This window comes from Lampris incognitus, chromosome 13 (assembly GCF_029633865.1).
Source record: "Lampris incognitus isolate fLamInc1 chromosome 13, fLamInc1.hap2, whole genome shotgun sequence".
In the NCBI taxonomy this organism is placed as follows: Eukaryota; Metazoa; Chordata; class Actinopteri; order Lampriformes; family Lampridae; genus Lampris; species Lampris incognitus.
In genome coordinates, this window is record NC_079223.1 from 33375495 (window position 1) to 33388624 (window position 13130).

The following is a 13130-nucleotide window of genomic DNA, read 5'->3' on the forward strand; positions in this document are numbered from 1 at the left end:
ATAGCTAGGGAATGAAAGTAAGTCTATGTAATGTTCCCAAAAGTGATCAAAACAGATGTGTGTGTGTGTGTGTGTGTGTGTGTGTGTGTGTGTGTGTGTGTGTGTGTGTGTGTGTGTGTGCGGGGTGGATGATACGGCCAATCTAATAAGCGCAGCTGTGTTTGCAGGGCTGGGTATGTGTCGATAACAGATCAATAGTTAGAGAGAGACAGAGAGAGAGCTTTACATATCGGCACATATCCCATGGCTTTTAAAATGACGAGTTATTTGGAAACGGAGATTACATTTATTGATTTGAAACAGACAATTATTAATCTAAGTTTTATTTGTTTACTTATTTATTCATTACTCTTTGCACAAATAGTCATTGTTTTAAGATTCAACTAGAATAGATATTTAAGATAAAAATAATGGCTCCTCTGTGAAATCTTTTATAGATAGTCCTCCGGCATATATCCTCCCCATCTATGTTTTTTTTAATGAGAATAACTGGAATCTATTTATTCAAAAAAAAAAAGCCAAACGCCAAACCCCAAAGATGCAGCATCATCCACACAAGCGTAGAGGCAACAGGGTCCAGTGTAAACACGGTTATTTCTCCCTTGTGATGTCATCTTGTCAGTAAGAGATGATCGAAAAAAACAGTCAGTGCTGTTTCAATGCGGGTCACGAGGTGTACAAAAATGGCCCTGATGAAACTTGGCTGCCGACTTGGAGTCCTTGACTTCAACCCAATCAAGGACCCGGAGGTGCCATGAGAATCAGGGCACACGTGCACACCTACCGTTAATTTATACGTGCACGCGGTGAAGTGTCGCGCACCTGGATTCGGTGTTCGCGCGCACCCTAGGATGCTGTACAACAGCGTCAGCGTGGAAGTTTAATGAGCAAAGTTTTTATGAGAATATCGCTAGAATACATCAAACCGCCAGTCTGGAGGGAGAGACAAAGCGAAAGGACTTAGTAAACGTGTGTAGAGGACTGCTCGTTACGAGGTAGGCTCGCTATGGACGGGACTGTCATGAGCCTTTGCCGTGCAGTAGAGTAATCCATGTATTAATCCACATTAATTCCGGTTTGGATTGACTCAGGCAATAGGCTGATCTCGAATACTTGGTCTTTTTCCCCATCAGCACAATGCAGAGATGGGCTTTGATCCTTCAGGACACCCAGTGTGTTACGGTGGGGAAAAAAGCCCCCCCCCCGCGACCTATTTTCTGAGCTTCCTTTCAACCCACTTCACTCTGGCATGCGGCTCCAGCTAGCTTGTGAACTACAGCCTGCGAAGCATTCTGTGAACTTGGTTTGGCGTCGTCACAGCGTGATTGACAACAGAACAATTTTTGTAAATGCCACTCGCGATGTGTTGCACCTGTCAATCTCTCTGATAAACCAGATAACAAAGGGAACGTGTATGAAGATGTGAAAGCCGTCTGTGTTTCTTGAAGCAATCGATGTTGACGGGGTGAGAAATTGGGCCCAAGACTCAATTTCTAAGATTTCCAGTATGCTTTTCAGAGATAGTTATTCATATCCCACATGGCTGTTCTTGCTATTTTTTTTAGACGAATGCCCGCTGCAGAGTAGATGCCCCATTCTGACCTCTCTTGTGGTTAATGTATTTTTATGAGCTTTAGTCCAAGTGCTGTACACTTCCTTATATTCTACCTTCGCTAGCATTACAGAACTCCAAGTACTCAATCACTCATTTAATTTTAATCAGTCTCTATATTCTTAATCTCCCCTCACATCTTTAAGGGCACAGATCATTACACTGTAATTAACTTCCCAAAAAAAACATGGGCCACTATTAGCATTAGCTTTTAAGTACCATTCTCAGAGTAGAAGGATGGAGTGTTTTCCCAGAAAGTTGAATCAGTTCATCTGGACACAACGTTTAGTGGGGGAGATGTTTCAGCACTTATCCAAGTGACTCCATCAGGCCCAGCTGACTGCAGGTACCCCCGCCCTTATAAACAATACAGTCGCATAATGACCGAAACTGGCACAGTTGCATCACAACCGAAAACAGTGATCGTTTTCATATGCAAATTGTCGTGACCATTAATTAGAGTTACAGTGGCCATGTGTACTATTCACAGAGGATTGGGGAATAGTTGCAATCACAACATTGTAAAGATGGCGACAGATGTACTCTTAGGCGCCCCCCCCCCACCCCCAGTTCAGGGATGGTCGTTCCCTCTTCACATAGATGGCCTCTTTGACTCCCCATTCAAACCAGCATTCCTCCCTATCAAGGATGTGCACATCCTCATCCTTGAAAGAGTGGCTACTGGCATGCTGATGGGTGTAGACTGCGGAGTCCTGGCCTGATGTGCTAGCTCTCCTGCGTTGTGCCATCCTCTTGGCCAGTGTCTGTTTAGTTTCCTCGATGTACAAGTCACGGCAATCCTCCCGGCACTTCACAGCGTACACTATATTGCTGTTTGTGCTGGGGAACCGGTCCTTGGGGTGGACCAATTTCTGGCGCAGAGTGTTTTGGGGTTTGAAAGCAACCGAGACGTAATGTTTGGAACATATGCGCTAAGCTTTTCCGACACTCCCGCCACATACGGAATCGCCACTGGTCTACGCGTAGGCAGCTGTTGTCTTTCTGCTCTTTGATTGGCTGGTGCACTGTTTGGGTGTCTTCCTGGTTTTGACAAACACCCAGTTAGGATAACTACACAGCCAGGGCCTGTTTAATGTGGGATGTCTCCCCTTCCCCGACCGCTGTGTCAGTGGGGACGTTGTCAGTTCGGTGGTTCAGTGTCCTGATGACTCCTAGTTTGTGCTCCAGTGGACGATGAGAGCCAAACTTTAAGTACTGATCAGTTGATTTATGGTAAACATTAACAATTAAATGTCCTCCATCACCTCTGTGGACAACCACATCAAGTCCATCAGAGGATGTGAAAAATGACAGGTTAGCCTTCTTAGACTCTGAAATTGCAATTGGTGATATTTAATTGTTGATGTTTACCAGCAGAGGATGGCACAATACAGAAAAGCTAACGCACCAGGACAGGACTCTGCAGTCTATATCCATCTACAGGTCAGTGGCCACTCTTTCAAGGATGAGGATGTGCACACCCTTGATAGGGAGGAACGCTGGTTTGAATTGGGAGTCAAAGAGGCCATCCATGTGAAGAGGAAATGACTACCCCTGAACCGGGGTGGGGGGGGCTAAGCGTAAATCTGTCGCCATCTTACCATGCTATGATTGCAACTATTCTCCAATCCTCTGCGAATAGTACACATGGCCATTGTAATTCTTTTTTTTTTTTTAGATAATTTTTCTGCCATTCTCCGCCTTTATTTGATAGCAATAGTAGAGAGAGAGGGGACGACATGCAGCAAAGGGCCCGGGCTAGATTCGAACCCAGGCCGCTGCGGTGAGGACTCAGCCTATATGTGGTACACTATCTACCAGGTGGGCCACCGGGGCGTTCCGGCCATTGTAATTCTAATTAATGGTAACAACAATTTACATATGAAACCGGTCGCTGGTTTTGGTTGTTATGCAACTGTATTGTTCGTAAGAGTGGGGATACCTGCAGTCAGCTGAGACTGACAGAGTCACTTAGATGGGTGATGAAATGTTTCTCCCACTAAATGTTGCATCCAGATGAACTGATTCAACTTTCTGGGATTTCCTTTCTTGGATTATTGAGCATGCATAAAGACATTTTGATGGAGTGTTTTATTAGCGAGACTGAAACAGTGAACTCCCAGCAATTATGATGCTTCACATTTCAAAGCATATCTGATTAGAATTTTATTGTTGAGTCTGGTACATTATTTGGTAAGTTTTCTTCCCCACCAAGAATGGGGACCTGATGTACTGAATAATAAAAGATCTTGAATAGTGAGTCTGTGTTATGTAAAGGGGTTGAAAATACCACATTCTGTAGTTACAAATGTCCTATATAAAAAACTGAAAATGATCATATCATACTTTGTTGTTGAAATACAAGTCTGACAGACATGTACACATTGACTTTTATGTCATATGTTAGAATTTCTGTCATCTGTTAGATACAAAATTGACAAAAATAATTTTATAGATTTTCAGATAAATTTTCAAAATCACTGTCAAGTGATCACGACAAAAAATACTTAAAGATAATCTTCATTATTTTCAAATAAAATACCATTTTAGCAAAATAAGTTTTCACTGCATCATACGTATACTATATATTCACAATTTGCTCATATTACCATGATTTCTCTGTAAATGTCTGTGACATCAGGCATAATCTTCCCATATCCACACAAATGACAATTTCTATTAGATTGGTTTCTGAACCCGTTTTAAGAAAGAAAAAGAAAAAGAAAAAGGAAGATCACTGAATGAGAGAGGTCCATCTGCTGCTGGGATTACAAAATCCAATTACAGTAAAATACAGGTAACGTTAACGTTTGTATTTCACATGGCCTTGCGGCTCTACTTCCCAATGGGTAGCATCCCTATCTGTGCTAAACACTTGATAGGACACAGTTTTGATATTCATATTTCATCAAATCAGTTTTGAGAAATAATAAAACTGATCATAAGTGCAGTCATCTGCCATGGACAGTGATTGCTGCTTCAACAGCTGAGTCATACAATCAATTTTTATGCTCATTCTCTTAACAAATACAAAATAGAATGGCAAAAAGGATAAAATGAACCAAAACTTGTGAAAACTAGTCTCCTGCACGGCCAGTCAGAGTTTGGTCATGGGTATGTGCAGGCTGTTCCAGGGTCCCATCCATAGCTCCTCCTCATCTGATAATGTGTGGTCGCTGTGGCACTCCAGCGTCTCCCTGCTCCCATTGTGGTTGTCAACTGAAGTCTCTTGCTCATCAGTGCCACATGGACCACTGTTATTTCTGTCAATCAGGGCCTTGGCAATACTAGTTTTAGACCCAAAACTTGTAAGACCTGTGATGTTAGATCCTAAGGAGCCACATGGAGGTTGAGTATTCAGGTTAACATCCACAGTGGAGGACACACACGTACCCGTTCCACTTCCTGTTTCATTTCCTGTTCCCCCAAGGCTATTAATGGAGAGGTTCTCTTCATGAGTCACACCCAGTTTATCCAATTTCTTAAACTGCTTGCCCAACCGGGATGGAGACCCCAGCTTTAGGTTGTTGGGGTGGGGCATCCGCCTGGTTCGGACAATAGTGCCATTCTGGGCGAGGTAGATGTTCCCATTGATGTTGCTGTGGCTGTTGACATTGGACAGTCGGTTACGTTGGGGCTCTGTGGTACTGTCTTCTCCTGTAGAGCTGGTCTCATACTCTCGATCTACCACCAGCTTAATGCGCTTTTTTCTCCCAGGCTATAAAGAACAGAGAGAAGGTTGGAGTTGACATATAGTGCAGGGCTTTCATAAATTGTGTATCAGTTAAACAGAGCAATGATGGGGGAAAATGCAAATGGTGCTTCAGTATGATGCAACATTACGCTGCAATATGCATAGTATCACTCACAGCAGACACAAGGGAATAATTCTGTTGAAAAGCAAGCGACACCTACACACCCATACTCAAATATGTGAATTCAAAGAGTGGAAGACTTGGATAATGGATGGATGGAAGAGTGGAAGAAGTAGAAAAAGTGAGCAAATGGAGAAAACAGAACTATCAAATTCTATAGCAGGAATCAAAGTTTTTCCTTGCTGAGGAAAAATGAGAAAAAGAGAAACTCATTTGAAACACTCCACAGAGTCACTCAGTGTTCTTTTCACTCCCATGCAAGAGTAATTGATTTTATTCAGCCTTACTTCACAGCCGAACGTGTATCTCCTTAGAAAGCTGTTGAATTCCCCTCAGACTCTGAATCAGTTTCTGACGTCTCTTTCATGTCTTCTGACTGCTTTGATGTGCTGCCTGTTTCCGACCCAGAACCACTGGCTAAAGACCTATCGGAGGAGATGGCGTCCTCATCCACCTCAGTGATAGGGGAGAGTCCTCCATATGTCTCCTCAGAGGTGTAACCAATGCTTCTGATTTCAGTGCCATATGGGGGCCCTGAGTAGGGGGCAGAGGAGCCAGGAGCCTCAGAATCCTTACCAGACCTTGTGGACACTGCTCCATCCCTGAGATTGTCACTGGAAGACTCTTTGCTCTCTGTGGCAGTTTCAGAGTCTTCTAAATTTGAATCCTCCTCCTCCTCACTCTCTTCTTCTATGGTGTCATCGGACCTGCTGGTCAGTACAGATTTCTGGGAACGGCAGCTACCATTGGTAGAATTGTCCTCGCTACCCTGGGACATCTGGCTTGTCATTTGGCTCCTAGAGGAGGACCCTCCATCTTCTGAACCACTTTTCTCTGACCCAGACATTTGGCTCTGGCTGGACCCATCAGACAAAGGGCCTTCACCACTGCCTGTTTTTGTGTCATTATCTGTTCCGGTGCCTAATTCAGTCTCACTGCTTCCCTTCTTGGACTCGTCTGATTTCCCTACACTTTCTGATGATCTTCTGGAAGAATGGGATATCTGTGATGACCTCAAACTTGATCCATCTGCAGATTTAGCACTACTTGTTCCACCACTCTCACTCCCGCTCACACTCTCTCTTCCACTACCACTACCACTTCCGCTAATGCCGGAAGCACCACTCTGTTTACTTGCCTCAGTAGCGAATGACTTCATGGAGGAGTGGTCAGAAGATTCACGTTCTTCTTCCTCCTCAGACTCTTCAACAGAATCTCTCTCCGTTGCTGAACCCTTTTCAGTACTTGACTCCTTTTCTGTTACTGTGCCCGTCCCTGACTCTGACTCTTCCTCAGATTCTGACCCCTTCTCAGTTCCTGATTCTTTCTCTGTCCTTGATGATTTCTCTGACTCTGATTCTTTCTCTGAATCGGATTCTTTCTCTGTGAAAGATTCCCTCTCAGTTTCCTCGACTTCAGACTTGGACTTGCTTTCCTCATCAGATTCCCCTGGCTCTTCATCAGGCTCCTCTTCTGAGTCCACAGTGCTTTCGTTGGCATCATCTCTGTCCAAATCGACTTTTAAATAATCTTTGTCAACACTGCTTCTCTCTGAGGATTCTTCATCAGAGCCCTTCTCCTTACCTGTTCCACTTCCACTTGCCTCTGGCTCGCTCTCGGTCACACTAATAGACACTTTAGACTTCTTTTCATCTTCACTGGCGACTTGGGAGGCGTCCTCGTCCTGCTCGCTGCCTGTGGCAGAACCACGACTCACACTACTCTGAGATTTCCTTCGGGCCTGAAACTTGTTGCCTAGTTTGATTTTCTTTAGAACTTTGCCAAGCCGGCTCCGGGCATCAGACTTCCTGTCAATTGGTCCCATTCCTGCTGGTCCACCAGCAAGACTCTCCTGGCTGTCAATACGGCGGGCTGACATCAGTTTGGCATAATCCTTGTCCTTCTTCCCTGTGCCAAACATCTTGAACATCTTGGCTTTTTTCCATGGAGAGGGTCCAGAGGGACCAACACCTGATTTCTGGTCTCCTTTGCTGGCAGCCAATAGTTTGCTGAGTTTCATGACAGACTTTAGCTTCTTGGCAGCCTTGGAAGGCTCGCCATCCTCTGCTGGCTCAGCCTGTTTAATTTCATCATCTGGTGGCAAGTCTCTAAATCCTACCCTCTTAGGAGGACCTCTACCTCGTATGCCGCCACGACCCCTGCCTCTGCCTCGGCCCTAAGACAGTCACATTTAATTTAGCGAGCTTTTCATGACTCAGCTATCATGTGAAACAATAAAATGGTCATTACAATAATGCACAGAGATCTCAATCTGTAAAATCATTTAGTAATTTTATGAACATGACCATCATTGTGTATTTGACATTCATGTTAAAAGGTTAGACAATACCTCAGGACCATGGGGGCTGTAGTAATAACCATCATCCTCCATAATCACCTCTCCATACTCGTCGTACATGGGAGAGATCAATTTCCTACGGCTGCCATACTGAGGAAGGTCATACCTAAGATATGAAAAGTCCACTGTATAATTTACAGTAACACTCATAAAGTATGTGAAAATGTAATATTAATTTTATAATGGAAGCACATGAGACATATAAAATTGTATTGTGGTATAGGCAGTGTGAATTCAGTAACTCTCATCATGAAAATGACAAACTGATAGAACAAAAGTAATCATATGGAAAAATACTGTATAATTACAATTCAATCTATGGATTTCTCTATGACTGCATGCTTATACATACATTTAATGTGGCTATTATCATAATTAAAGTGCATTTACACAAAAAGAGCAGCTATAAGGAATCAAGCTACAAAAAATTGTGAACTAATGAGTCAGTGAGTTAACAGTTTACAGCAAAGAGCTGCATAATAGGGAAGCATGAGGTATACACTATCTTGCAGAAGAGGCTCTACATTACAGCTGCAACAGATGGTGAACAAAGTGCCCATTATTGAATTCTGTACTAACTTGGGACTTTAGTGAAAAGATGTAATGTGGGGCCCACATCAGCCTACTTTGTGCGAACATCTGGGCCTAACCTGAGACGGCAGCTGCGCCTAACCTGAGATGGCAGCTCAATGTGAATATATGCTCCTTTTACTAAAAAAGTAAGTGCAGAACTCAAATATTTTGCTTATTTTTACCGTATTCACTCATTGAGGAGGTTGGACGGAAAGAAAAAGGCTAACGGCAATTTGCATTACTGACTTCAGTAAACACAAAAGGGTAGCCTGGAGGACCACAAGGACCAGTGATTTCTGGATTAAGAGCTTAACCGCTATTGAGTGCCACACTCTTTAAATAGAAACAGATCAAAGGCAGCCCAGGTAACAGTGATAGCACATTCTGCAGCAATACCAGGTTTTAGGATTGGCTTTCTGACAGACACGCTCAGAGCCTTTGAAATATAGTTACCGTCAAAGCTTGTTATAAATGGAGGGTAGTGTGACGCAGACAAAATGAGTATGAGCTGAGGTAATTAGAATTAGCCCTTGTGATGAGAAGGTAGGTCGCTGAGTAAGTGAAGACGTAATTAAAAAAACTTAATTTCAACAACTTCACTTTCTTTTTAAAGTTTGTTAGTTTTTCCCATAAGTGCTTTTCACCCGTGGGGTCCACAGGTTGCTCCTCATTTTGATAAACTCCCAGCATAATTCTCCTGTGTGGAGGAAGTCACCTGCCACAGAGCAGTAGCGTTAAATGAATAACAACTTCTCAGCAGCTGTTCTGGCTTTGTGTTCCAGCTTTCTCTCCTTTGGACCATATGTTTACATGCCTTACAAGCCAAAACACTCTTTTCTATTAAGCCGGAAGAAAACACCACCATACTCTCAGGTGCTCAGCTCAAGGCAGAGTAATTGATCTCATTTGGTAGGAGAGGACAGGGTAAACACTTGGGCTGCTATGTACAGCTATGGGAGTAACATGATGAGTTATGCTCATCAACTGATTCTGAATTTCCCTGAAGTTATGCTCACCCCCAGGATCCTTAGTACTGGGAGGTATAAATTAATGATAAATAAGTATTCATGGTGTCATTTTTTTAACACTTTAAATCAACCGATGGAGACAGAGTCTCCCTATATTAGAGTAAGACTGATGAGAGATGAGAAGATCCATGGGGTGTGGGCTCACCCTTGGTCATAATTATAGTAGTCCTGTGTATAGTAGTCTTGGCCTGGGTCGATACCTGACTCCACTGAGAGCTCCTGCATTGCAAAGAAGCAGAGAGAGAGAGAAACAGATCAGCATTCCTTAGCAAAAAATTAAAAAAGAACCACCAAGTTACAGGATGAGAACTGTATACAGCAGAATTACGATTTCCCTGTAAATTCAGAGAAGAAGCAGTTGTTTCTACCTCAGGTCTCAGCAGAGATGGCCTCAGCAGTTGCTGTTGCTGCCAAAAATTTAGTAGAGGAAAAGGGAAAGGTAATGGAAAGAAAGTGTGGTCAGGAGAGACGACGAAAGAAACAGAGTTCACTTTCTATATTTAAGACTTAAAGCTGGAAAAAATAAAGGCCTTTCGCATGTTATCAGCCAGGGTCATAGCATGCTCTGAAGAATGGAAGCAAAGTGAAATGACAAGCTGAAGTGTTCATGGATAAAGAAAACAAGGAAAAAAAGAGGAGAAGATGACTGAAATCTGAGGAGATTAAGTACTGCTGACAAAAATTAGAAAAGTACCAAAAGTCAGTGTTTTGTCAGTCTTGATCAAAAACAAAATGTCTTGCTGTGTACTTCTGATGTCAACAGTTTATCGCTTAAAGGTCAAGATTAAGAAGGGGACGTTATGATGTCAATATTTTTCAAACAAATTCGCCTCATATTTGCTGACTCTGATAATGCTTTTCTTTGCCCACTGAGGAGAAAAACTCACTTAAAGGCTTATCTGTCACTTGACAGCAAGATTTAAGGATAAAATAAATCAACCGCTTTCAAATCAAGTCTTAAACGTAAGTGTCTGACGTCCTATTTCTGAGATCTCATCTTAATCTCATCAGTGTTTTCCATCGAGTGAGTGGTAGATAAAAATAATAGGTATAAGCTGCTTCGAGCTTCCTTCAAAGTGGCAAAATGTATCTGCACACAATGAACAGCGTAAAGCCCATCACAATGAGACTGCTTACCTGTCTGCCATAGCCTCGCCTGCTGTGTGCCAGAGAAGAGGAAAAAAAGGAAATGAAAACAGACAAACAATGAATTGATAGCAACATTTCATTTGCTTTTAGATCAAAGAAATGCTAAGTCTAAAATACTGTAGAGTCCATATAGTATATTCTGCTGACTAGTATGGATATTTCAATTTTACTTACGGAGCACTTCTCTACAGGGCTGCATATATTGTTAATTCAAACACACACACACACACACACACACACACACACACACACACACACACACACACACACACACACACACACACACACATGCACACATGCACATACACACAAAAACAACCCCTATGAGACCGCCATGTTATCACTTGATGTAAGCAGGTTCTTTTTCTGTTATCACAAAATGAAAAGAATGAATAGAAATATCAAATGAGATGACAATGACATATCTGGAGCTATTTCCTACTGGATCAAATAATAATAATAATAGTAATAATAATGAAAAATACTGGTGTCGGTTGTTATCACAGCATAATATGCAAATTCACAGCAATGTGCTTTATGGCAATCTGTAAAAGTTTCCAACTGATCCAACACATTGGAGAAGAATCGAGAGTTTCTCTTTGAAACACTCAGCTGGAGTGCATTCAGTACTAGTCAATGCAGAACAGGACTTAATGGAGCAGCCTGGCCAGGAGCTCCACATCCAGAGCCGTACAACTGTTACCTGTCCAAGCCCATGAGTAATGAGGACTCTCACACTCAGATATATGGCCAGGCAATGATGTGAGCTTCCACTGGAGAGCTGCAATCTGTTATTATGGCGCAGGGAACAGGGACAGGGCACAACCCGCATGGCCACACCTCCCAAAGCTAAGTGGGTGGTGGGAGTGGGATCTGATGGATGACTTGTTGGTCTGGCTGTTGGCTACTGTCACTTCTAGGGAGCACCAAGACAAATAGCCTAGTGGACACGTACCACAGAAAGGTTTGTTTCAGGGTACAGTGGGTGCTAAAGGGATTTTGCCTTAGTCTGAATTGTGATCATGATTCAGAATTATGACACTTTATTTTATCAAACACTTATATAATCAATACGGCCCCCTTCAGAAAAAAACAAACACACAGACGCAGACACACACACTTTTGCGTAATAGCACACTTATTATAGAGTTGTGGCTATTTGCAGTCATCGATCCCTTGCACTCACATAAGAATGTACCAGAAAAGAGGCATTGCACCTTTTATCAATTAAAGCAGGACCAGGTAAAGTTTTAGATTTCTACAACGTCTGCAACGACACCAGAGAGGCTTTTTTTTCATAGCACAGCAACAAGTTATGTGCATCTATTTACAAACTAGCTGAAAAGACTATCGTGGAAGAAGAGCAGGTATCTTCACAGACAAAGTAAAAACTTGTTATACTTATATGGTGCTATAAAGCAATCCCTGTGTCTCATGGGAGGTTTTGAGCCCGGTGCCTGACAAAATGCATTGTGGCTTCTGAGGAACTGATCTGGATAGTGGTTGTGTCTTTCTCCCATAGCCATCCCACTCCTCCAGTCATTACAAAAATATGGGGTGGCATGACACAGGAGGTACAGCGGTTCATCTAGTAATCAGAAGGTTCCTGGTTCGAGCCCCGGCTCCTCCAGAGAGCATGTCGAAGTGTCCTTGAGCAAGGCATAGAACCCCTAACTGCTCCTGATGAGCAGGATGGCGTCTTGCATGGTAGCCTCCACCATCTGTGTGTGAATGTGTGTGTGAATGGGTGAATGTGAGACATACACTGTAAAGTGCTTTGAGTGGTCGGTAGACTAGAAAAGTGCTATATAAATGCAGTCCATTCACTATGCAACCAAAATGAATTTAATGATGATGTATTAAAGCAAAAAAAAAGGCTACCTTGTTGCTGTAACAGGAAGAAAAGAGGTGATAGTTTAAGGAGGAAACAGGAGATTTTGCTGGAAATTTCGAGAGAGCCAACTTATGTTTGCATTTAACAACATGTTAATTTATTGATTCATATATAAATGCTACGAGGTTAATTTATCAGACAACAAAAATAGCTATTTAAGATGTCATAGCTGTCATTGTGACATCAATGGTATCAGAGGAAATAATGACAGAAAGTATTGCATCCGCTACAGCTCACTTTTCTTTGGGTCAAGTGGAACGTGTGAGCTGCAGACCCTTTGATAGAAGAGATTAGTCCATGTGGTGACTATGGAATACAGAAGTAGCGGGCCTTCGATCTGCCCATCAGTGAAATGTATGATGAATCAACATTATATTGCTCTGGAAGGGGAGGTGGAATGAGGCCATTAAGCATAAGGGGCCTAGAGAATGAAGCAAACACAAAGGATGCATAGGATGAAGATGGAGAAATGGGTGTGAAAACAACTGAAGGCAGAAGATTAGAGAACCAGGAGAGAAAGCATACAGCATTTTAATGTGTGAAGAGCGCATTGGAATCTAAAAAATCAGGCAGAGACACAAAAAAGAACAAAGATAGGGAGATATTTGAGTTGACAGACAGACAATAGACAACTAGATAG

At 42.6% G+C, this 13130-nt stretch overlaps 1 protein-coding gene across 1 annotated transcript in view; it reads right to left on the reverse strand.

Annotated features, from left to right (window-relative positions):
• Positions 1-5797: 5797 nt before the first annotated feature.
• The window catches only part of LOC130122460 (protocadherin-15-like), a 299505-nt gene continuing 292172 nt past the window's right edge, over positions 5798-13130 (reverse strand). The window contains exons 34-38 of the mRNA XM_056291387.1: positions 10585-10606; positions 9816-9854; positions 9593-9666; positions 7838-7952; positions 5798-7663 (exon numbers count right to left, since the gene is read on the reverse strand). Coding sequence (XP_056147362.1) covers positions 5798-7663; positions 7838-7952; positions 9593-9666; positions 9816-9854; positions 10585-10606 — 2116 coding nt within the window. The remainder of the gene's footprint in view (positions 7664-7837; positions 7953-9592; positions 9667-9815; positions 9855-10584; positions 10607-13130) is intronic.